At 40.7% G+C, this 26,995-nt stretch overlaps 1 protein-coding gene across 1 annotated transcript; it reads right to left on the reverse strand.

Annotated features, from left to right (window-relative positions):
* mfng (MFNG O-fucosylpeptide 3-beta-N-acetylglucosaminyltransferase) lies at nucleotides 1-26,674 on the reverse strand. The gene is made up of 8 exons (XM_034898549.1): nucleotides 25,945-26,674; nucleotides 17,634-17,679; nucleotides 16,619-16,721; nucleotides 13,430-13,583; nucleotides 4,708-4,793; nucleotides 2,788-2,953; nucleotides 2,612-2,697; nucleotides 1-149 (listed from the first exon to the last, which is right to left on the reverse strand). Exons 1-8 carry the CDS (start codon nucleotides 26,305-26,307, stop codon nucleotides 98-100), a joined length of 1,056 nt encoding a protein of 351 aa, XP_034754440.1. The 5' UTR covers nucleotides 26,308-26,674; the 3' UTR covers nucleotides 1-97.
* Between the last annotated feature and the right edge of the window lie 321 nt (nucleotides 26,675-26,995).

A 26,995-nucleotide genomic window follows, 5' to 3' on the forward strand; every position in this document is an offset into this window, starting at 1 on the left:
CTGCATTTAGACAATACCCAGGAAAAGTACTTGATCCAGCAGGATTACCAGTCTTATCCCATGTGTGTTTGGAAGGTGTTGTTTTCCCATAAAGTGTTCAAGGACACCAGCTGGTGAAAGGATACAGCATGCAGTGGACAGTCCTAAACCTGTAGAGGACAAAGGTGATTAATAGCACATTTGATTTTAAAAGCTTCATCACTGTTGATGTTGTATGCCGTTTAATTGTTCATATATTTGTTTGCATATGTTTTTAATACCTACTCCCATGTACTGTATACAAGGTAGGCTGCTTATGTGTATACTGTATATATTTCATTGTGCTGTAGTTGCTTAACTCACTCAGTGTTAAGAACACAAACCAGTGTCATCCACTCATGCTGTTGCACACCCGCACGTCACGCATGTGCCATAATTTTACAAAATGATTTGATTATTGAATATTTACTGTAATTATAATCTATCATCTTCACATTCTCTGTTCTATGTTCTTAGTAATGTGAGTGTGTAATGTAAGAGTAGTCTGTCGCATGACTAAAACTACTTTCGAATGTACACGTTGCACCAAATACAAGTTCCATCCCGAGACTATTTTGCAGAGGCGCCGTTGGCCCTGACACACCGACCCGATAATCGGCCGAGGGCGGTGACTCGAGTCCCTTAGGTGTGTTCCGTGTTGCGTCCGTTGAAGGGGCTGGTGGCCTTCATTTTGGCCAACCTGACATGTATTCAGGTTGGCGGGACGAACTTTGGCTGTAAGTTTTGTTGGTAAATGTGAGATGTTCGAGTCACACACGCGTCTAGTCCATGGATGTATCAAGAGAACGTTCTCTGAAACAAGAAAATGAATTTGATCCGTTCTCACTCCCGCTTGGTCAGTGGCTCTCAGATTGCACCTGGGACTGCTGGGATTGTCGCGAGGAATGAAAATGCAATAGGTGGCCCCGGCTGTCAATCATGTCTTCCAGTCACTCGGGCCTCTGATTGGTCCGGGCACGTGAGCACCGCTTACCGTGAGCACCGATAGTTACGCTTCTGACCCCAGTTCAAGCCAATAGGAATACTTGAATGGTGGTGGTAAATATTCATAAAAAGGACAAGTTTGTGAAGGCTAATGCAGATTTTGAAATAGAACTATAACATTTACACAGAGAATCTTTAAGGGGAGACACTCCAGGCAAAAAGCTCCTTTTTCAAATTTGGCCTTAAGACAAATGTTTGAAGGTTTGTCTCGGAATCAACCGCATTTTTACTCGGCCTTGGATAAGGAGGACTCAGGATTTTATTTCAAAATTGGTCAAGACCACAACTGCAGGGATATATTTAAGTTGCCTGCCGCCATTGTTTGATTTAGGCATATGGGTTCAAACTTACAAATGCAACCAATAACTTGACGCATATCTAATTTAAAATGTTGTTACCATAAACCCCCCCTCTCCCTGCCCCCTTTACACTCCAGAGAAAGTAAATGCAGAATACACTCTGGTCTTGGTAATGACTTGGTCTTGGGTTAAGGTTGTCTTGATGACAACACTGATACTTCAAAAAAAATATTATAAGATATGAAGAAAAAGTTCTGTTTAGAAACCCAGCCAACTTATTTTTGTACTGGCAGTCAAACATTTGACCCGCCCTCGCTCTGCAGTGATGTTAAGTGTAACTCTGTGTGACACCCGTGAAAGGAAACAAAAAGAAAGAGCTCACTGCGGAGTGCTTGTGGTGATGTGTTCTTACAGCTTGCGGAGGCGAGGACTGGGAAAGACAAACACATCTGTTGTGTTACATCAAATTGCTTTTATCTCTGACTGGTACTGAGAACATGATGAACTGGAGCAACAGGGGTGTCACGTCTCCAGGTCGGATCCTCTCACCAGCAAAACAGAGTGCTGGGGATTTCTAAAAGCAAAGTAGCTTGTAGTTAACAAGCATCTTGCCATGATGATGAAGTATTGATGTAATGCACAGGGAAATCAGCCTTAAATATTAATTAATAATAGCACTTGTGCTTTACATTTGATTTTTGGAGTTTTAAAGGGCTCATGTAAAAAAAATCAAATAAGGAATAAGACGTCCATATCTTTTTTTATTATAAAGCAAGTCGAGGTGCTTTAATATAAATACTGTAAAAGCATCAAAGCGGTCAATCATCAGAAATGCACACAGTGGATATAAGGCAAGGCAACTTTATCTGTATAGCACAGTTCAACAGCAATGCAATTGAAACTGTGTCTTTAAACGAGTTGTCATGGGCCAGTTTTTTTAAACGTTTTTTTTTTCAGTTGTGATGTCACAACTGTACAATATATATGTAGAAAGTGCCATTAGAGTGTCATTACAGTCATTCCCCGGCTGGAATGATGATGTCCCGAGCGCAGATGAGGATGACATGACAATGCTGACCAATCAGAACAGACTGGGCTTTTTCGGGAGGTGGGGGCTTAAAGAGACAGGCACTAAAACGGAGCGTTTCAGGCAGAGGGTGAATAGGTATATTCAGACAGACAGTATGAGGAAAATGATGTTACAAAATAATTTTTGTAAATCTCTGTGGGAATACAGTATGTGTTGCTTATATATACTGAGTCATTGGTTTATAAAGTGACAGACAAACCTGGATGGGTCTTCCTCCTTAGAGAAGCGTCCTTTTACCTCAATGCTGTTCATCTTGTTCTCAAACATCCCATAGCTCAGAGTCACCTGCAGTGAAGAAAAAACACACACACAGCTGTTAGAAGTATTGTGTGTGTGTGTGTGTGTGTGTGTGTGTGTTGGGGGGGGGGGGTGTACCTGGTGTGGAATGCTTCTGTGGCTGATGAGCAGCAGGTTTTCCAGGTGGGAGTGGAATAAAGGACAGTGGACCATGGAGATGCCCAGCCTCTTCTCCACGATGAAGCCCACCGTACAGTCGTCAGGGAGACGGATGGTAGCCGAAGTCTGCTCGAACCTTGAGCCACTAGAGTACACACATACAAACGCCCACACAAATATAAATTGATGAAGTTTCACAAAATATGGATAACTAAACACATTTTTTTTGTATTTTCACATATGGTGCCTTCACATATGATTTTTCTCAGAAGTGGCATCTAACTAAGTACTCAGTAGCTCACCTGGTAGAGCGTGTGCCCCATGTACAGAGGCCCTGTGCACGCCGCAGCGGCTACAGGTTAAAATCCGACCTGCGGCCCTTTGCTGCATGTCATTCCCCCTCTCTCTCCCCTTTCATGTCCAAGCTGTCCTATCAAATAAAGGCCTCTGTGTTGGGAACTGATCATATATTTCACATGGAGCCATATGGAGCCATCCACGTTACTTTTGGTTGAAAGAAAACCAAATTTTCTGATATAGAAACTTTTTGAAAATGGGTCAAATTAGACCCGAGGACAACAAGAGGGTTAAACACAGAACTGTTTAGGTTGTTTACAGTTTATAAAATGTAAGGATTTTTTTGCATTTTATACTTTAACTTTGTAGTACATTTTCCGGATGATACTTACATACTTTTATTTAAAGGAATACGCCATCGTTTGTTGAAATAGGGCTTATCACGGTCTCCCCTAGCTGTAGATCTAGCTGTAGATCGGTCAGCCAACACATTTTTTGTCTCAGTGCATGCATTGTTTTAGTTTGGTGCAACAAAGGCATTGCCGCCACTAGTTAGCTTAGCATAGGGAATGTTGCCAGTTAGCATGTTGTGAGTAAAAGTGAGGCAACAAATAAAACAACCTAATTGCTTCTTGTGGCCAAACAGCAATGCAGACTAGACGATTACCTAGGCAGATATTGACTTATTATTGGGTGGAAGCCAAAGGACTAAAACAATGCATGTACTGAGACAAAAATTGCATTTGCCCACCTATCTACAGCCAGGGGAGAACAAGATAAGCCATATTTCAGAAACTTCTTTCACCACTGATTTTTCTGGTTATGGGGGCAGCAGACATTTTCCTAAATAAAAGCGATAAAATAAAATAAAAAACTCTTAAACTGCCTAACTTTAAACCTAAAAGGAAGTTGTTGCAGATCTTGCATGTTTTGGCCCATTAATTATATTGCATGTACTTTACTGCTGACCTTTTCCAAAGACCACCGTAAATTCTTAGATTGATTCCCTACCTTCTGGCCCTGGGCGGCCATTAGTCTCAGCTCTTTGAGAGCAGGATAAATACAAACTTGCAGAGACCTGAAAGTTACTTTAGTCATGCTTTACTTTATTTTGGTCAAAGATATGCTCGGTAATGCAGTTGGGTTAAAGTGTTTGCAGGAAACTGTGACTTTGACAACAGAAAACCTGCAAAAGGGTTCAAAACACATTACGCATTGCATGTCTGCTGTGTTTTTTAGTCTCTTAAAGGCGCTCACGTCTAAAACAAAAAGAAGTCTCAACATCATTACCAAATAACCCTAACTTTGACAAGCATAAATACAAAGGAGGGCATTCCATTTTATTTCCATTGTCATCTTGAAGTAAATTAGTCATGCATTTAATGGACTAATAAGAGAAAACACATTAAAATGATCACTAAAATAATTTCTGAAAAAACTGGCTTGAGGGAAATGATAGAATCTAAATCTATCAAATGAAGAAAATGCATACACTTGTTTTTCTTTAATAGTGTAGACTCTTGATTTTGACTGATCCGTACATCTGGTCCAAATAGAGACAATGTACACACACACGTGCAGAGAGCATCAGTTTCTAAATACCTGGCCCATGGAGCCATCTTCTCCGCCAGCTGCCGGCTCAGACAGAATCCTGCGCCTCCTGTAGCGAACCAGAACCGCACTTCCCTCTGAGTGACACACACACACACACACACACACACACACACACACACACACACACATATTTTCAGATGCATTATTATGTAGCCACAGTCACAGAAACAGAAATATACATTGTTGTTTTCACACATAACTTCCATCCCTAGTTTCAACGACTGAATGAGTAAATGGGGAGAAATAGAAAGCAATCACGCCTGACGCAAAACTCCAAATATTGCAGCCAAGCATCAAGAAACAGTTTCCTGTGCCGTCGCTGTGACGACCAACCACGCTCGCCTAAATCTGCAACGGAAGTTTCCTTTCGAGTTGAGGAAAGTCAAGCAGGTACCATGTAACGCAAAAACACCATATGTTGGCCAGTCAAATATAAGCAAACAGCTTACAAACAATGAAAACATTATTGCTGCTGAGACGAGGTCCTCTTGGCTCAAATTTCATTTTAATCCCTGAAGCACTTCTCCTACACCAAGACAGCCTTAAACCTTTGGACTCAGGGCCTGTACTGCTCTCAAAGACTGAATACTGTAATGCCATTAAGGTGTAAATTACATAATGCAAATGGGATGACAGTTCTTAGTGTGTGTGTGTGTGTGTGTGTGTGTGTGTGTGTGTGTGTGTGTGTGTGCGTGTGTGTGTGAGGCACAAAGCCTGACATTCAAGTGTAGAGCTTTTTTCTATACTTCCTATGCTTGATAAAAGCTTTGTACCTGCTTTATCGGCTTATAAGTCTTGTTACCTCACACACACACACACACACACACACACACACACACAGAGTAACTAAATAATAAATAATCCACAGTCACATACACATTTCAATTTCAAAGTTGTATGGTCACATGCACAGGAAACATGTTTCCCAGTATAGGAAAATTCTTCATTTTCACTCCATAGAATGCCAAGCAATATAAATCTTCAAACTATACTACAAATATGAGTAACTACTTTATTTGGGAATAAAGACACCAATCCTAAGCACGCAAAATGAACAAAATCTGTGTGCACAAAAATATTGAAAAAAATACACGAAGGAAGATTAGAAATATTTGACAAACTAGAGCTCTTTCGCACTGATACCCGAAGTATGCCTGTAATAGCTAAGAAATACAGAAGAGTGCTTTTCTCACTGACCCTAAAATAATAAAGTGTAATTCTTTTCTTTGCCTCTCTAATCTGGTTTCCCTTCCAGCTTGTATTGATTGTTTGTACTGTTCCAAACCACCGGATATGCATGTCTTTATCTGCTAACTCTCTGCAATTTCAGAAGCTTATTTTATCATCTGTAGTAAAACTGTTTAGGTGTTTTAAGACGCGGCAACCAGATTAAGCGTTTAGAGGAGGGCACAAATTACTAGACTGTGTGCTTTCTTTACTTTCTTTTCCTTTTGCTCTCCCGTACATCTTCTGACTTCATTTCCTTCCCTTTCATTTCTCCTTATTCTGTTAAAATAGTTTCCTTCAAAAAAGTCTTTTCTTTCAACTTTTTCTACTTTGTTCTTAATTATCCTTTCCTTTAAACTTTTCTTTTCCTTTATTCCAACACATCCTCATACCTAAACATCATAGACTCCCAAAACAAGACATATGGCTGTTGTTACCGTAGTAATGGGAACGTTCCTATTTAACGAGAAGGGTGCAGTTTAAGTATAGGCAACAAAAATAGCTTAAATAATAGGGGAAAAAATGGTCGGCTTTAAATATGTCCCATAAAACTACTAAAAGGAGGCTGCAACGTGACATCGCAGACTTTACTGCTTCACATGCTAACGTTTGTAAAACTTTGGTATGTTTTAAAATGACATTTGATTTTTGGTAACACACACCCCATTCTTCTGACTGAAAGTGCTGTGTTGTTTTTTTTACCCATCCAATACAGAAAAATGCTTTGTATATCTACAACTGTGAGGCAGCTGTGTCAACACATTCTCACGCCCATAACGTATAGTACAGACGCTTGGTCAGGTGCCTTGGCGTTGTTATTGACGCTAAAAGTCTCCTTTAGCAACATGTCTAAACACGCTTGGCAGGGTGATGCCGTTAGGTAAAGGCTCCCATGACATGGTGCTTTTTGGACGCTTTTATATAGACCTTAGTGGTCCCTAATACCATGTCTGAAGTCTCTTTTATACAGACCTTAGTGGTCCCCTAATACTGTATCTGAAGTCTCTTTCCCAAAGTTCAGCCTGGGTGCAGAATTACAGCCACTAGAGCCAGTCCCACAATGAGCTTTCCTTGGTCTTTGCAATTTTGAAATCTGTAGCTTATGAGGAGGAAGTGGGGGAGCAAGGTGAAGGCTAGGGGTCTGGCGTTCACCAACTGCCACTTTGCTCATTTGAAAGCCATGATATCTCTCTCTCATGATTGGGCCAAATTCTAACCTTGCCCCTTGTGACCTCATAAGGTGCAAAATTCCAGATTGGCCCATCTGAGCTTTCATTTTCTCAAAGGCAGATACCCAGGGCTTGGTTTACACCTATTACCATATCTAGCCACTGGGGGACCATAGGCAGGCTGGGGGAACTCATATTAATGTTAAAAAACCTCAGAGTGAAATTGTGATGCCATTGGACCTTTAAGTAAAAGATTGTGTATGGGCTTAAAAAAAGTATATTTTTGTGATGAAGTGAAAAGAACGGGACAGTTGGTTTTAGGAAAAGAAGAACGGGACAGGTGGGTTTAGTAAAAATGACAAGCGGGACCCAAACCCCGTCCTCTGGGGTGAAAGTCCCCTGTGTTGTCTGACCCGTCCACCCCCCAACGAACCTCCTTACACGGAATTTTGGCCTTTTATACTACTCGCTACCGTGGTCGCCCTAAATACTACGTCATCTTTCAGCGTAGCTGCAGATATTTATGATGTTGACTATGTCTGTTTCCATATACATTTAAGTGTAATTTAACACAAAAGTAATATAAAGAATGAAGTGTGGACTATTGTTGTGTTTATTGTTATTATATATTTGTTCCTCTAGTTTAGCTCAGCGTAAATTCTTTCAGGAAGACCTAACCCTTAATCATTGCTCTCTTCCTAAATGGACTCACCTTCCTGTTCATCAACTGAACTGTCCAGGAATTTGATGGGCCAATCACAGCGTCACAACCCTGCTTTAAATCTGTTTCTCTCCCTGCTGCTGTCAGCTGTCATCTCAGGCAAAGTGGGCAACCCCCCCCATCTCCCACCGCCAGCCATCGTCACCTGAAGTAATACTGTACATTTTGTTATGCTTAAGTACAATAAACATTTGCTTATCTGCAAAAAACTCTCTCTTGATTACATTTATTTACCTCAGCACAAAAAGTAAGGACCTTTGTATTTGATAAATTATTTCTCTGTGTTACCAATGCTTTTAGGCAATAGACCTAATATTGTAGGAAAGCCTGTTAAGTTCCCTTTGAAATGGGACCACATTTGTAAGGAACATGCATTTGTGGGATGAGCAGCAGCGCTGAGTATGTGCCAAATCTTCTCTTCCAATGCCAAACAGCTTATTCTGCCATTGACTCATTTGGTGTTTGGTGGATTGGATGATTGAAGTTTGAAGAAACAAGACACATTGGCAATTTAACAATTTCTTAATTTCACAAACAAGCGCCTCAGTAGCGTGTGGAAGATCCTTACACAGCCACAACAGCCTGGCACCTCTTCGTCATGCTGGTCACCAGCCTGGTCATGGCATCCCATTCTTCAACCAGCATTTGTCGAAAGTCAGCCAACGTGGTTGTGTTGGTCACTCTGGCCCAAACTGCACGCCCAAGCTGATCCCACAAGTGTTCAGTGGGGTTGAGTTCAGGCCCGCTGGCAGGCCATTCCATCCTCTCCACTACCACGTTCTGTAGGTAGTCTCTGATAAACCCCGCCCTGAGGGTGTGAGCGTTGTCATCTTGGAGGATAGAGTTTGGTCCCAGACTGTGGAGATATGGGATTGCCACTGGTTGCAGAATCAGGCACCTGATTGTCAGTACTTGGGGGTACCAGAAGCTCAAAACAAGAGTCAATAGCAACAGCAAAGATAAGCTGTTTGGCATTGACAGAGACAATTTGGCATTTTTTCATGGGTGCAACCCACATACTCCGCTCTGCTGCTCATCCCCACAAATGCATGTGCCTTACAAATGTGGCCCCATTTGAAAGGGAAACAGGCTTTCCAACAATGTAAGATTGATTGCCATAAAGTATTGTCACTACAGAGAAATAATCGACCAAACACAAATTTCCTTACTTTACCATTAATGTATTGATGGATAGGGTACCAGCAGGTTTGGAAACTTGTCTGTCTATATATTCTCTATATCCTTTTTTATGTGCATTCATTTTACCAAAATCCACATCCATCAACTGTGGATTGCTCTGGCATGATATATGTTTATTATAATGGTTACTATAGAGGGAGCTGTATTTAATGTTTAGTTCTATCTGTAGTAAAGATACGTGAATTAATGTTATGTATTAATGCCTGTAGTTGTATGTATTAATGTGGAAGTTGTTGATTGGTGCACAAAAAAACTATAAAAGAGGGCTTCTCAGGATTTAAGACCATTTGCCTGAAGATTGGTCTAGTAACGAAACATTGGCTACTGTTAAACTTTTAATATTTTTTGAAAGTTAGACAGCGTGCGGAAGTTTCTTTAATATGTTTGACCCATCCAGCATGGTCGCGATAATTACTACAGCCACGAGAGATCGCCCCCTAACAAGAAACGTAAAAGTCGGCAGTTGTGAGCTGCTTGCGTAAACGACCCACATGGTCATTTTCTGGATGAGGATGGGCTGTTTTTTCCTTTGCTTACCTTTCTTCATTTCTGTTCTTTTCTTCTTTCATTTCCATTCCAATCTTTTTCTTTGCCTTTCACCATTTCCTGCCTTGTTGTTTGTGTCTCTCTTCCCATTCGTCCTCTTCCTTTTGATTTCTTTCTGAGCCTTTTCCTTCCTGTGAATCTTTATCTTCTCGTTTTTTGTGTGAAAGGCCATTCCTTTCCTTTAATTTCCTTCCCTGCCTGTCTTTCCTCTCTTTCTTTTCCTACCATTTGTCTCTCTCTTTGAATTCCTTCCTTTTTGGGGTTTTTATTCTAAAGTTCATTCCTTTCCTACCATTTCCATTTATTCCCTTCATTTCCTTTCTTTGCCTTCTCCTTCTCCCATCCACCTCTCCAACTTCACAGTAGTGTCAGGACAATCAAAAAAGACAGTCAGCGAGATGTAAAAGACTGAGAGGAAGAGACAGAGAGGGAGCTAGACATTTGATTTCGGTTTTCTCCATCACCCATTCAACCACGACATAAGGATGGAGATGAGGAAAAATAGGAAGGAAGCAGTGGGAAGGGAGAGAGAGAGAGAGACATAGTTACTACAGAAGCAAATACAAATAAAGATCTATTTTTCCACTGTGAATGGGTGCAATCAGAGAGGAGAATGTGACACAAGGAGATGGAGAGAGTAATTCCCAGAAATGAGTGAGATAGATTGAAAAGAGCGAGGAGAATGCTATTCAAGAGCTTGCTAGAACCAGGATGCACTTTAACTCAATAGGAGCATCAATTCTACTGTAAAGCATGGGAACTCAGTGACAAACACACCTGTAAATAAGTACATAAGTATTCCAAAAACAAAACATCATCGACCTCCTGCAGTTTTGACAGTCTACCTATCTAGTGTGTATGTGTGAGTGTGTGTGTGTGTGTGCGTGCATGCATGCCACCAATCAATATCTCAAACGAGACACTTTGCACTCATTGATCCACTTGGGTCCCTCCCCATGTGAACAAAAGACACGGAGCTACTTCCATCCATCCATCCATCCATCCATCCATCCATCCATCCATTCTCCCCTATATCCTGGCAGCACTGATAAGAGTGAAAGTAGAAAGTGTAAGTATGTAAAAGGGGAACTCAACTTTGTTTTACAGTTCATGAGTTTCATCGGTGGAGCCACAGAGCATCTAAAGAGAGGACAGAAAAAAGGAAGGAACAATGGATGGATAGACAGGTAGAAAAGAAAACAAAGGGACATAAACAAAAGAGAGAAATGTTTACGTTTTTCAAGAGCAACAACTGACAAATGTCCAACAGTGCTTCCGGAAATGTGGACTGTAAACTAGCCAACAGGGTCGAGGTTAAGATTTAACATCTCAAAATGTCCATTTAAAATGCCCTCTGACCTTTGAACTACTAAGTTATTTTTTTAAATGTGATGATGGATAATGTTGGGTATTGGTCATATCTTGTATTTGAAGAAGAAGGGGCTGAAGAGTTGGAACATTAAAATGGTTGGATGTGTGTCTAAGAGTGGCAGCAGGTACTGTAACCTGTCCAAAGGCTGCAGGGAAGGACCTTGGAAGGGGTTTGAGAGTTCATTTATTTTTACAGTAAAACATCAGAAAACAGCCAAGAAGTAAATGAGCAAAAAGCAGGAAGGAAACCAAGAAAGAAGCCAGGAAGGAAGAATGCAAAGAAACAAATAAGCCAAGGCTAGAAAATAAAGTAGCAACAAAAGGATTCATGAGAATCACTGAGTGGATAACGCAGCAGGTCTGTCTTGGTGGGATGGGAAAAAATGAGAAATCAAAAAGTGAAAAGAAAGAAGAAGGTAGAAATTCATGATGGTAAAGAATCTCGGGAGACGGGACAGTATGAAAACATAAATTAGTGGAGATACCTTAAAGAAAGTAATGTGTCTCAGAGGGGCCCCCCTGCCTTGCAGAGTTATCGGCCCCCATAAATTCCATTCAGCATAGGTTTCAGAAGAGTTTTAGTGTGCTGTGGTGCAAATGCTGTTTCAGAGGCCTTTTTTACAATCCTGGGGAATAAGCTCTGGGGAAACATAGAGGTAAATGATTTGCAATACCTGGTCTCCTATAGGTCCTGTGACCACAGCTAACTGATGGGTTCATGAAAAACACCTTCTGGTTATTACCACCCTTCCCCTGGGCATTGTCTCTAGGCTTATTTAAGTCTCTAGAATGACATGGTTTGCAAGTTGTGTTGAAGAGGGTACGGACAAAAGCACTCACTTTTTGGCAACTTTTCCCCCAATTTTGTCGAACCTCGCACAACCTCTGGATTCTCACGATATCACAACTTTGAGAATCACATTATCACATTTCACATGAAAATCCATCTTGTCAGGCTTCAAGTAGTCTCACTTTGCCAGACCTTCCTCCCCAGCAAGGAGGGTCTGACTAGTCCACACGGCATTCCGAGATAGGAGAAAAACATGTGTGAGAGAGAGAGAGAGAGAGAGAGAGAGGGAGAGGGAGAGAGGGAGAGTGAGAGAGAGAGAGAGAGAGATAGGGAGAGGGAGAGAGGGAGAGTGAGAGAGAGAGAGAGAGAGAGAGAGAGAGTCGGTACACGTTCAATCTCGGAACGGTGTGCATCTACTTTGAGATCATAGACTGTAGTAATATTAGGGCTACATTTGAAATTTGTTTTCTCATGTTTGGTGGGTGTGTCTGGGCTCAGGTCACAGGTGACACCCAATCAGCAGAGACATGTCTGTAAGCTTGTGGTAATAAAACATCATAAAACCGCATTGGTGTTTAACGTTGACGTTTGTTTAAGCCATATTACGTGACAGGGTTTCATTTTGGGATCGGAAAGGCGAATCACTGAAGTGTAGGCCTCCTCATGTATAATTTTGGGATTATACAACAACGGTTACCAAATAAGTGATAATCAATCTCTCCCTGTAAGCCAGCTAATTTGAGCTACAGCTTTGTAGATATCGCGGGAATGGGCACACACATACACACACACACACACACACACACACATATAAATACAAAACTGCTAACTCCATTGTGTTGTTTGTAAGCCATCTGCTGAAAACGTTATTGTATTTATTAGCATGATTGCATTACTCTTAAAGGCAATCACACTCCAAAACACCAAAGCACGAAGACATAGCGGACCAGAAGCAAGCTTTTATTGGGAAATATTTCAAAGCTTGCGGACAGCACCAGCCGGGAGGGCTTGAGACGGGAGCATAGACTGTGTAATAATAATATTGATTTAATATACAGACTATGGATGTGAGGCATGAGACGGGAGGTCTTCAGGCTGCAGCCATACCCGACTTTAACAAAAAGTCAAAGCTCTTTCTAGAGGCCTGGAGAACTTCCGTTGTGTAATCTGGATGCAGCGTTTTTTTGTTTGCATCTGTTTTTTTTGTTTTTTTTTTGCACTGCTTCTTTTTTCGGGGATTGGGATTTGGTGGAACATGTGTACGTTCAAAAGTTGTTTTAGTCGTGCAACAGAAAACTCTGATTGGACAGAGTCTAGCTAGCTGTCTGGATTTACCCTGCAGATGTTTGAGGTTAAAAGTCGAACACAAAGAAAGCGGAAGGTAACGGACATCTGGCCGAAATGAGGGACATTCGGCAGAATTTTTGGCGGCACCTGAACAATCCTGGAATCACTGGAGTATAAAACCGTTTAAAGTGTTTCTGTTTACTATGAGATAAGATGTGTCCATTTGATGTCATGAAGTGATGATCTTAGCATGTACTCAGCATAGCTCTGCCCAATTTTAGCCAGGGTTGTGTTACAGCATTACAGCAAAAAGCAATCCATCAGTGTAATGCGTTACTTTTGTAACGCGTTACTCCCACCCTGTGGGTTACGCTGAATCTGAACACTGTGGTACGGTACCGTTGCATTGCCCTCCAGCAGTTCATGTGCAGTGATGGGCTTGTCCAGACTCGGTTTGCCCACGTAGATGTCGCCGTCCTGGGGAAAGGCTGAGAGCAGGGAGAGGAGGGCCTCCGGGAGCACGTAATTATCATCATCCACATGGCAAAACCACCTGGGGAGAACAAAGATGCAGGTAAAATATGTAAACTGGTTTGTCTGAGTTTCTGTTCTCCTCTCCATTCTTACTGTTGATGTCTGCAGCGAGCAGATCAGATAGTTCAATAACAATTTTCTTCCTTTTTGCATTGAATGAATCCAACTCCGGAAACTTGAAAATTGCCTGAACTACTGATCCACATTAGGACTGTTTAACTTTGAGGACTAAAGTTTGTGGTTTATCACTGTGCCTGAGGTGGGTCTTCTTATTTGAGTGCATACATTGAATATGCTCACAGGAAGAAATGTAAGTCTTCCACAGAGAATAATTTCTCAAAACTAAAAGTACAAGGTTTCCCTACCACTATGGGCTTGGCCGAAAAATAAAATCATTTTTTTCCAAACTTTCTACATTTTGGAATTTACTTTTTAGATTCCAAAATGCAAGAAGAGTAAAACATGATTGAAAAAAACATATGTTTTACAACGTCATGTGCAATACAAATGAACATTTATAACGACAAATCACTTGGAGCTGTCGTGACTCACAACAACTAATTTTAATTAGAGTGTGTTAAGTAGAGTGTTTTTAAGATTATTTTTTGGGCATTTTAGGCCTTTAATTGACAGAACAGCTGAAGATATGAAAGGGGAGAGAGAGGGGGAGTGACATGCAGCAAAGGGCCGCAAGCTGGATTCGTACCCGGGCCGGCTGCGTCGAGGAGTGAACCTCTATATGTGGGCACCCGCTCTACCAATTGAGCTACGTGGGTGCCCGCACAACAGCTAATTTAATAATCATTTACGTTGCTGTTAGACTGAAACAATTTTTTATGATGTATAGAATACATTTTACACATTATATAAAAAAATAAATATATTTCAATTAATTTGATGTATTGCCAAGCCCTACATACTTTCCATTTCTGGAACGTTCAACTGTGTCCAATTGCCTTCTTCAATTACTGCAATGTAAGTTGCTACTGTGTCATCACCCACTGGTGGACATAGAATTCAAGATAACTAATGGTTATATATATTACATATAGATATATGCAATTAGTCCCAATTGAAAGTAAATTTCAAAGAAATCCTTCCAGGAAGAATTGGTAAGTATAGGAAAGAATTACAGAGGAAAACAATGGCACTTCTGTCTTCTTTTGTCTGTCTGGATTTCCTGTTATCTGCATACATGAATTTCCCTGTATTCTGTGAGTAATAAAGCTTTCTTCTGCCTTCTTAATGACTGGACATGATGTCAAAGCCTCAATCCAAACCAAACACAATTTTACAGCAAAATCAGAGTCCAAGTGACAAAGCTTTTGGTACCAAACTGAAGTACTGGCTTGTTTCCTTTGCCATCCTTATGGCTGCCCGACAACACTAAAGGCTTCCTTCCAAACCAAACAGCCTCACTTCCCTTTCAGTCCAAATAACAAAGTAGGCCTTGGAACCAAACTGAAACGCTCTTTCATTTTCTCTGCCACGCTAATGACGACAGTAGTCAAAGCCTCACTCACACACCAAACGCAAGCTGTTGAGCCTCATCGTATTTTCCACAAATCAAAAATATATGACCAAATATCAACAACACATTGTTCAGTACACTGGCAGGCTAAAACGGTGTCGTGAGTGAAAGCCAGGTAAAAAAATAAATAAATACACAATACACAATGTGACCTTCTCCATATACTACTTTTCTTCTACTGTCATATTTTTTTCTTATTATTGCTTTTGAAATGAGTTGAGTTAACGTGCGATGAATGATTCTTTTAGCCACTCGGGTAGCAGAAACAAGCTATCAACACAACAGTGACATATCATCACCATAAATTGATATTGGCAAAATTGTTAGTGAACAGCAGCATCACCAGACCAAGCCAAGTTCAATAGATTTGAGATTGAGCGTTGGTCTGGGGGAGTCTGCTGTGTGTTTGCTACTACACAAGAGGCGTGACCACCGGCATTGTTCAAATAACTCTGTATGCAATTGGTCCTTCAACCAATCAGAACAACGATCCGGGTGATGTAGAAGCAACAGAAGGAGAGATAAATGTGAAGGTTTCCAGACCAAGCTGCAGGGCGAAATCAAATTGCCGGCAGAGTGGGCGGGGCTTACCCAGGCTAGCCTTTTTACATATCAGCAGATAAAGAGAAACACTAGCATTGAGGCTAATGTAACGGTTAATTTCCATAGGGCACGGAAGTGTCATTAGGTTTCCATTAATGTCAATGTGTGTATTTCCAGTGACTGCAGATTGCTGCTCCGGAGCAAATACACAAAGCTTCTATTTTTGAGAGCTCCACAGGAATTCAGCACAAGGCAGATAGTGGGAAGTCGAGCACAGAAACAAAATAAAACATTGGGTTAATTTTCTAAATAAAACAAATCGTGCTCACGGCGGATCATATTTCACTGGACTAAGCCTTGCAAACACAATATGGTTGTTTCCCGTCTACTCCTTTGAGTGGAAACTAACTGTTGTTGTTTTTGGGGTTCTATTCTACATGAATTTGCGAGATCTCGTGGGTCCTAGTGACTTCAGCTGTCAGTCATGGCCACAGTGGTTCCACAACAAATCTGGACCTGGTGGGTGTTGACGGACGGGTATTACACATCCGGTGGAAATTTGGGGTAAGTCTGATAGTCACTCTCCTTTCTAACTCTGACATGGTAAATGTGCCTCAATGTTTATTGCTAGTCGCTGACTTTGTCTGTCTGGCATTTAGTGCAAGTAACATCTGTTTGTAAAGAGTGAGAAAGAGGACGTAAGACAAAGCCTAATAAACACACTTTTGTATTGCCCACACTGTTTGAATTAACGAGTGACCTCTGGGAAATACTGTGTAACAAAGACGTTGGCAAGATAAAAACAAAGATTACGCCTGTAAAGAATCTGTCTAACCCCAGATGATTAACTTGTTTGATTGCTCCTCTCACCACCTGATGCAGTAACGGCCCGATTTCCCCACAGTGATTATTCACGTTTCTTAATCCAATCTTCAAATCCAGTTTAGGCAGGAAGACAGACAGACCTTAATTTGTCTCACCTCTTGTCTGAGGCCATGAAGCCGTCATACTCAGCAGACATCTTGCAGGACAGAGCCTGCTGACTGTGATCCGACTGGCAGCCTGTCACCACCATGTTGTAACCTGGACGGAGAGGCAGAGAGAGCGGCTGTACTTTTGTATAGTGCATGTTCTAAGCATATAGTTAATAAACTCATTATAATCAGTAAGTGTAAAAAAGGGTATTTGTAAATTATCGGAGTAGAGTTCATACAATCTGCTGACAAAGACACAGAACTTGGAAAGAAAGATGGAGAGCGAGAGAGTGGAGGAGAGATGGGAGGAATAGATTATGGAGAGAAAGAGAATGAGGGAAAGTCAGAACAAAATAAGCAATGTAATCATGGCTGAGAGCTTTCTTATGTTTACCCATGTGTTGTTTTCCTGTCGACCACGCACTTGTTGTCCTCCCACTTGAAAGCTTTTTTGTTATTTTATTTCTACGCTTTTAGACATTTTCAACCCTTTTCTTTTCCCTACCACCACTTCCAAGGATATTTTTACACTTATCCTTGGAAGCCATTGTCAACAAACCTCATTCATGTGAAATTATGTCTAATTTCTGAGTTAATAAGAATTATTTTGACTAATGTATAATCACAGATGTAAAGTTTAGTCATGATAAGGTTTTGAAATAATATATTTTTTTCTTTTCTTCAAATGCTATAAAATGAAAAAAAACACCCCTAATCCCCCCCCAAAAATAACCCTTTATCATCTTGAACCGTGTTGTAGGGAGTCATCCCTGTTTCGGGGCAATTTGGTTCAAAGACACCCAAATTTCTGATAAAGAAAATTTGAAAACAGGTCAGATTTGACCCACCGGAGGGTTAAGCTTTGAATTTCAAGTTACGGAACAAGACCTAACCACGGAAAACAGCGCCAGGCTAAAATTACACGTAAGTATGTGTCCACGTCATGTCGTCAATCATTGTCATATTGATCTAAATCTAAATTTGACACTTTGTGTAAATTAGATTCAAAATTGCTTCTTACCTTCTAACTGCAAGTCCACATCCTCCGTGTCTGTGAAAATGAAAGTCTAGACAAACAACGAGAAATAAAGGGATTTAAATACACCAGCTTTTATCATGTCCTTCTTCTTCCACACTTTCACTCCCCCCCTCCACACACACACACACACACACACAAACACAAAAACACACACACAGGATCAATATCATTTTAAAGCATTTTCAAAGGGACGGAAACAAGGTTCCCTAATGTGAGCTAAAAATGTTATTGCACACAAATGCAGAACACACACGCACACACACACACTCACACACTTAGGATCCAAAGTGTTCCGGGAATCACTATATGGCAGTCAATTTGTTTTTTGGCAGATATATGAGTCCAATAATTCTCAAATCACATTCATAAACACCTGATACTCCTACAGCCCACACACTTTGTTCTTACAGTCAGTCAATCAGATAGATAGATAGATAGATAGATGGATAGATAGATAGATAGATAGATGGATAGATGGATAGATAGATAGATAGATAGATCGATCGATGGATAGATGGATAGATAGATAGATAGATAGATAGATAGATAGATAGATAGATAGATAGATAGATAGATAGATTTGTAGTTCTACACTGACCTCTGGTGGTGTACAATTGTAAAAGTGTTTGACCATTGAAGCTCCCAACCAGCAGATTACATTTTATTTTACTCTTTTTTTAAAGGAAAAGCTTTAATTTAATTTCAAGTGAACAAAATAAAAAACTAGAAAGGGGTGGTGTCTCTCCAAGTCCAGAAATAAACTTAACATACCATTACTTGTCATGAAAAACATTTACCATACAAAGAAGAAATTGTAGAAAAATGTAATATTGTAATATGTAATATAAAACCGCTTATTTTGATATTTTAAACAGAATTCAATTAAGTTCAATTCAAATGTCTTAAGGCATCTCTCAAGGGACAGTGTGAGGGACCTTGAGTGAGTCTGCAAAGAAACACACATGAAAATATTAATTTATTAACAAAATCAAATTCTAAGGATTTCTTTTATGAAAAAAGTGAAAAGGTAAGTAAATCATTAATAGGGGAAAATAGGATCATATGTGCTAACTTCCCTGGAAAGATAAATCATATTATTTGGCTGGTCCTTTACTCAAATGCAAAGTCCTTCATGATTCCTTTCAAATTCACCAACATTTCCAAACCAGCTAGAATCCTGCTCCAGTTTCATTTAGCAGACACTCCACAGACAAGACACAAATATTTATGGTGCATGATTCACTGAGACTGATGAGGCTTATAATAGGGGATTTAAACTGGCAACCCTTCATCCATCTCTGCACACCCTCAGGCTAAACCGTGCGGTGTGTTCAAATTCCTTTGCCAGACAGGCACTAAATAACCTCAGAGCAGGACAAATCACCTGTTGGATAAGATAAATACAAACCATAACTCATGTTTTATTCAACATCTGCAAATGTGTTAATGTGCCTGGGAGTTTTGGCTGAAATACAATAAAACAAAAAATGTTACGTACATTTTAAAGCATTTTAAATGTGCTCTGTCAAAGTAACTTCTACACACGGCCCTGTATCCAGGGGCGTCGGACTGGGGTGAAAAAGGGGACTGAGTATCCAGGGCCCTCATGTGAGGAGGCCCCAAAAAGATGCTAGAATGAATGGCTATGGATGCGGGGAGGGGGACCTAGAAAATGCTTTTCTACAGGGCCCGGAACGCTGTGCTACACTCCTGCATTTATCATATTTGTATCAGACTCACTGAGATGAGACATTGAAGACAACAAGAAAATAAAAAATAAAATAATGGAGCAAAGTAAACCAAAAAACTTAGAGGTGACAGAAGGTTGTCTAACCCGACCATGTTTTAGCAGCCTTTAGTTTTTAGTAGTGTTTATTTAGTGTATTAACAATTCAGAGCGTTTTCAAAATGATGTTTTTTGGGGTTTAAAGAAGCACATGCATAGTGTGAAGGGAAGGTCAAACAGAAAGAAAAACTGTTCATAAAGTCTGAGGGAAAACTCACTCAGAGCATTAATAGTGCATTTAAAATGGGGACAGCAGTTTTTAGAAAGACAAAAATAAATTAAATGCAGCAAAAAATATTTTATATGTTGTTAAAACATTGTATTTATATGTAGTGAATTGCAAATGATAGAGAAGGCAAGAGATGTGACTTGTGATATCATAAGCGAGAGTGTGTGTGTGGGTGCGTGCATGCATGCGTGCGTGCATGTGTGTGTTTTAAAAAGACAGATATTAAAAGAGGTGATAGTCAGAGAAGATAGAGTGTGAAGCTATCAGGGTGTGAAAAAATGTTCCCACGGTACAGAGAGACACTGAATGTATGATAAACGTGTGCGTGTGTGCGTGCGTGCGTGTGTGCGTGTGTGTAAATATCCAGTTGTAACTTATAAAATAGAAAGCGGCCTATTATTTTATATGGATGACAGCAATATTGCTAATTTCATCAACGTTTACTGGTCAGAGAGTTGAGTTTAGAAAGAGGACTTTTGGAGAGAGTAACAGTATTGCAGCCATCCAATAGAGGGCGACATAGCCACTGTTTAATCCAGATGTGCATGTGCATGTTCTTGTTCTCCTACCTTGTGAGGTTTTGAGTTTAAAACCTTGAGAGTGAGGCCAGTCCACACTTTTAGGTATGGGAGTAGGCCTGTTATGGGGACAATTACCTGTTCACACACTCACATTGTGGGGACTTCCTGTCCATCTGGGGACAGATAAAACTTAGTCCACAAGCTTCACTAAAGACTATCTTGGAATCACACAAGTTACTGCACCAAATCCAGCCAAGGGCATTAAGTGTGTGTGTGGAAGGGCTCCATATCCATTTTAGAACTTGGCCTTCATTTTGATGTCATCTACACAACTGAAGTTCTGTGATTGTATCTTGCACAGTTGTCGGGCCGGGAGCATGAAGTCGGGGAGCCAAGGCTTGGACCACACACATTTTTCGAAAGCTGCCTTCATTTTGGTGCAAAGTACACACTATAATGTAATAATGTGGTGCCTGAATCTTGCATGGTTGTGACGTTATCACGGTTACAAAATCTAGCCACAGACCTGGCAAAGTACACCGGCTATGTAACAGATGTCACAAAAACACACACAAACCAAAAGAAAAAAAAACTAAACTAAAAAAAAATTAACAGCATTGCTTTTGCGGCTGGTAATCATTGATTGTTAATTATTGTATTTGACTTTAGTTTTCAGGTTAAAAGTAGGTTTAGATGACAAAATATTCTGTTTCCGTTTCTTAAAGGAATGTGTGTTGTGATTGTGCAAAGCTGTAAGCTTTAACAACCATACTGCATCACAGTGTTCCTTGCTGTGTATGTTTCTATATTAAAGTCATTCATCTCCATAATATCCTCTCTGCTGCACTCTAAAAAAAAGGCTGCATCATCTATTGAAGCACAGTTTTACTGTACCAACCAATTCCTCCATCAATTCTTAACACTCTTCTACTTTACCGTTGTCCATTCCTCCCTCTCATCACTATAGCAGAAAGAGGAAGAAGAAGTACAAACGTGCGCGGATCAATCCTCGTCACCACTATTACCAAGACACCATCAAAGTCTGCCACAGTTAAACCCTAAAAAAAGGGCCACCATCGCCGTTTCCTCCTCTCCGGTCATAACTCAAACCAAACTACATGCACTAAAATCAGTCAACCCAGGCTGAGGAACAAAAATGGCAGACCATCAGCATGGAGTGTCTCGTAAACAGAGTTTAAGAAGATGCATAAATCTCAGCTTGTTTTTTACACTTTTAAAGGGCCATTAAGTAAGATTTGTACTGCCCCATAGCACAAAATGACTGCAATACATCTGGATAAGGCTTCTTGATCAATACTTCAAGATTCATTGGCGGTGTGATAGCAATGTGGCTTTCAATTCTGGCATTTGGTCCTTAACTATTTTCAACTGGGGCATATTAAGGTATCTCAGGGGAACTTAGATTTAGTAGATTTTATGTAGTATTTTATGTTTTATGTAGATTTATCTAGTTGCTTAGCGGATTTAAGCCAATGACCCGACATTTTATGTCTTCAGTTATTCATTTTTACAACATTATAATGTATAAATGAACAAAACTTTAAAGAAATATTTGGGAAATGGGAACTATGCCAACTCGCTTTCCTTCTATAGATGAGAAAACTGATACTACTTTTATGTCTACATGTTAAGTGTGTGGCTGGAGCCAGAGGGTGATTAGTGAAGTATAGCATAAAAAGACAAAGGAAAAACAGCTTGCCTGCGTCTCTGTTCACCACAAACAGTAATGTAAAAATGACAATTTGCAGTTTTACATTGAAGTTATCTGCAACAGCCAAGAGCAGTGACTTCCCAGAGGCTTGTCATTACAGTGACGGAGATACTGCACACAAAGTCTAAAGGTAAAGCAAGGACAATCCTGGAAAGAAGAGTTTGGCTGATAGTCGAACCTCAGATTTAAAATGAACAATGCACATTCCGTTCTGGCCGAGAAACAACCAACCAAGTCTTTACTCTTGCAAGGATCCTGGTGGGTAGGGGGGGCCTGGGAGTATGCCAATCCCAATTTTGTGACACTACATAGACTGATAACTGAGGGCTGCACTCTAAACTCCCTTACCAACACTTCACACGTTAAACTAACATGTGTTAACACAAGCCTTTTTATTTTTGATGAGCCATCCCATTTAATAAATTACTGTTGCTACTCTGAGGCCAAACACTGCACCTTGTCAACACTAACATCTAACAACATTTCCCTGGACAACTCAGCCACTTGAGAAATAACAGTGGATACCAACAGCCAGAGAAATTACAATATGCTTGTGGCTGATAAAAATGTCCTCAAGGTTGATACTGAACTAAGATATTTATTTCAAGTTCCACCAAAACAAGTTCCTTCCTGAGGCTATTTTGCAGAGGCACTGTTGCTACATCCAGGGCTTAGTGCCACTCACGATGATTGTGATTGGTTTAAAGAAATGACAATAAACCAGAGCACGTTTCTTTCCTATACCAGAAAACTGTGTGGACTAGTCAGACCCTCTTCCGTAGCGCTGTGGAAGAAGGTCTATCAACACCACCTTTCATCAGACGATCGTACTTAGCCATTAAAACCCAAGTGTATGCAACAATTAGAAGCAATAAGTCATTGTTAGAGGACAGTTTCTGTTGCAATGCTCCTTTTTCAGGCAGGAAGCTATTTGCCGAGCTGGTTGGAAATGACTCTTCACCTTGTAAAGTGACAAAGTGTGTGTATGTGCGTGTGTGTGTGTGTGTGTGTGTGTGTGTGTGTGTGTGTGTGTGAAATCTGCCTCCCCACTTCCTGTTCTATGACCAGCTTCCGTTTCAGTATTGTTAACCGAGTTGCTACACAGCGGCTGCTTCCCCTCGGTCCAGACAACCAGCCTGCACACAGCTTCCTGTTTGTGTGTGTGTGTGTGTGTTTTCTTGTATTGCTGAGTCTGTACTTGCATCTTTGTGTGTTCATGGGTAGGCTATATACCCAAAAATATATTACACACACATATGTTTGTTTGTGTGTGGGTTAAGTATTGTCAACTAGTGAGAAAGAGGAATACACTATTTCTATGTTCCTCTTTCACTCTTAAAATCATGCCCGAGTTGAACGCTTGCTTTCTCGATCACTTCTCGTCTGTATTACTTTGTTCCGTGAAACACAAAACTGAATCGTGTTAAAAGTGAATTCCTTTGAAAGACATTTACAAAGAGCTTTGTTACAAAGTAGTCTTTCACTCTGACATAAAGAAATGTTCCTCGCAAAGCGTGTGTGTGTGTGTGTGTGTGTGTGTGTGTGTGTGTGTGTGTGTGTGTGTGTGTGTGTGAAAGAGAGAGAGAGCAAAAAAAACTAAATCAACTAAACTGAAAAAGAAGATGGAGAGAAAAATGGGCCACTGCCGCCTGAAGATGTATACAGCACTCAATACCAGAACTCACATGCTCCAAATCTTAAGATCATCTTTAGTAAATCCTTTAAAACTGGGCTGATGGCAGAATATCACTGATGGCAGAATAACACTGATAGCAGATACTCCAAAGACAAGGCTTTCTTATTGATTTGTTACTTCCTGACTGAGCCTCAAAGCTCACTCATGTCAGATTTTCACACAAAAATACAATACCTAATGTCACTTTCCCTGAAGCCTTTAAACTAATCTAAACCCTTAAAAAAGAATTCCGGTATTTTTTTTATGTTAATCGTGATCGCTGTAGATATGCAAGTACTTTCGATTGCGAAAAACCCCAACCTGTATCTGTGCAGGCAACACTGAGTAGCAGTTATCAGGGCAAGTTTTAGAGTGCCTTTTCGCCTCTTAACAGCCACAAAATGCAATGAATATGTCTGTAAAACAGCGACAGGGCCCCTACCTGACAACAAGATCCGTTTTCAACTCAGACTTTGTTTTAGTTCACCTACCCTGTCTTGATCTTGGCGGTGGGTAGCATGCTCGGTTAGCTGCTAGCTGCTATCTGTTAGCTGCTAGCTAATCCCCCAAACGCCCAGTGAGTGTACTCCGTGCCTTTGCGGAAACAAATTGGAGTTCATTTCCTCCTCAAAAAATTGGTAATTGAGCACTGTTATGGTTATGACTATATCAGTAACTATGTAACTTCATGGAAACAGGATAAATGATGTATGTGGCTTGCATAGTAATAACGTTACTGCCAGCTGTAGCTAGCGCTTGGAGCAGCTGCTTCATCTGCCTGTTGCACTTCTCTGTCTGGGTCTTTCTAACTCCTGTGAGGCGAGTTCTTCATCTGTATTCTCGGGTTTGAACAAGTAAGGACGACCATCCAACTCAAAAGGTTCTTCCGTGTGTTGTATATGTGCTTTATTCTCCTAGTTACGTTACTCCAAGCTTCTTCCCTTGTAAACAAACCCGCTCTTCACTCTTCACACACAAGCTACAGATTGTAGCTTGTGTGTGAACTGAATTCCCAGGAGACAGCGCGAGGCTACAGCTAGCCTTCAGCTACGTTATCACTGTGCCGGCCACAGACATCATTTATGCCGTTTCCATGGAGTAACATAGTTACTGATATGGTCATAACCACTACAGTGCTCAATTAGCCTACCTATTTCTGAGGAGGAAATAAACTACATTTTTTTGCCGCGAAGGCATGGCAGACACCCACTACACCACCGGGCGTTCGGGTCAGCTGCAGGAGGCGAGGAAGGCGGGGACGAAGGCTGCCTGCCGGACTAGGGGAACCAACGCACAGATCGACACTACCATGCCTCCTACTCACCAACAGATCACACACAACATGGATGAGCTACAAATACACACTGAACTGCTGCATTTTGATTTTCACAAAAGCCTGGCTGAACACCTAATCCACCCACTGGCCAGTTCGAGACAGGGTAAGTGAATTTATACAATGTCTGACTTAAAAATGCATCTTGTTGTCACGAAAGGGCCCTCTTCATGTTGTACAGACCTATTAATTGCATTGTGTGTCTGCTAAGATTCACAAAGACTCTCTAAAACTTGCCCCGTTAACTGGCGTTTTAGCTCAGTGGAAGCTTGTAAACGTAGCTGCAGCTACTCAGGGTTGCCTGCAGCGATTCAGGTCGGGTTGTTTTTCAATTGAAAGTACTGTATATCTATAGCGATCAAGATTAACATAAAAATTGGCCAGAATTCTCCTTTAAACAGTGATGAGCGTTATATTTTGAGTTTGAAAATTCCATCTACATCTCTGCATGCCGTAAATGATATGGGCAGTAAGTAAGAAAACTGGCTGAAGTTGGGCTTTTTTGCAAATTGGTATTCAGAAAGTTTCAATATGTATGTTGTTAACACGCTTTACATCACTTGGCAGTATAAGAGACCAACTATTTCGCTCGTTAACTAAACTTAACTTTAATCAGCCAAGTCAATCATCAGACCTGCAGTTTCAAAGCAGGAAGGAAGTGAACGCTTTCATTTCCTCATAAAGGCCTTATGAGGAAATTAAAGCCTTCAGCAGCACATGACTTCTTTTAGGCCAAGTGATGGCTCAGATATTTAGATTTTTTTTTTATTCAACAAAAGTATGATATAATGACTTCAAACACCCAAAATCTTCATCCAAGATCTCTGGTTCAACATTTAGCCAAAACAGTCTGTTCTCTTAAATGTGGTATATAAAAATCCAACTAAGCAGAGAAGGTTGGTCTACATATGATAATAACTTTGGTGCAGGTGGCTTTGGGTGACAGCAGCAGCTGAGTGTCTCAATGCAAGACTTCTCAGATCAGCTTAAATAAGCACGGGCACAGCAGACACTCACATGCGCCTTGGTTCTGGAGATCCACGTCTCCAACAGGAGCGCAAGACGCGTCTTGTGGAACCTGCCGGTGGTCTTCACAGCGACGAAGATGTCCTCCAGCTTCAGTTTCGGCTGGGTGACATGTGCAACTCCGGAGACTGGGTGTCCTCTGTCCCCGCTGATGCTGTTGCTTGATGGGTTCTGTGCGTCCGTGGCCGATGATGGAGCCCGATGGATGGGGCGCAGAAGCACAAACAGTGACGGATGGTGAGCCACGCTGAGTTTGGGGGGGCTGCTGGTGCGTAATTGAAAATCCACGTAGAGAATGATGAAGATAGTGAGAATCAAAACAGGTAACCTCCGACGAATCCATTTCTTCTGCATGATAGAAATAAGTTATTTACATTCAATAAAGCGTGAAAACCGTGTTCTTGGTCCCCTCATTCAAAAAACCTCAGGTTCATTTGTTTTGGTCTAATTTCGTGTTGGTTCCTCCATCACCTCTCCGTCTTCCTTCTTCTTTTCATCGGTGTTCCTCATTAATCATCTCATTAATTTGCGTGACTGTAGGAGACTTGGACTGGAGAGGGATTATCAGAATAATTTAATAATCACTTTTCAGTATTTCGCCTGTTTTAAAGAGGCTACAGCAGCTTGGCCATTAGACAGATGTTCCTCTTCTTTTCTATGTAAACGCCGCTGTCACTCGGATATATTTGACTTTTGTCACAGTCGCAGCTCTGCCCACCCATTGCCAATATTGTCAAGCTACACGGAATCAGATGATGAGACTTCCTGACTTAGATTTCAGAATAAACTACAACTGTGAAAATTGTACTTCCGGTTATAAGCTGCCCTTTTAGTTGAGAGTATTAAATTAAAACTTCACATGGAAATATGATTAAATAATAGGCCTATGCTATATTCGAAGAAGGAATGTGTTGTTTTTCTAGCTCAAAACATACATTTCAGTTTTTAGATATTTTTTGAGAACGTGGAACAAATGTGAATGTGTAGATGACTGTGTGTGAGATGTGATTGGTTGAGAAGGTGCTGGTGTGTGTGTGTATGT

This window comes from Etheostoma cragini, chromosome 2 (genome assembly GCF_013103735.1).
Source record: "Etheostoma cragini isolate CJK2018 chromosome 2, CSU_Ecrag_1.0, whole genome shotgun sequence".
Classification (NCBI taxonomy): Eukaryota; Metazoa; Chordata; class Actinopteri; order Perciformes; family Percidae; genus Etheostoma; species Etheostoma cragini.

What these genes read in the sequence shown, in the direction of transcription:
- mfng (XM_034898549.1), bottom strand. Translation starts at nt 26,307, where the DNA reads ATGCAGAAGAAATGGATTCGTCGGAGGTTACCTGTTTTGATTCTCACT. An exon ending in TCTCCAGAACCAAGGCGCAT is followed by an intron (nt 17,680 to 25,944) that starts GTGAGTGTCTGC and finishes TTGTTTGTCTAG; the next exon opens with ACTTTCATTTTCACAGACAC. An exon ending in ACAGAAGCATTCCACACCAG is followed by an intron (nt 2,698 to 2,787) that starts GTACACCCCCCC and finishes TCTTCACTGCAG; the next exon opens with GTGACTCTGAGCTATGGGAT.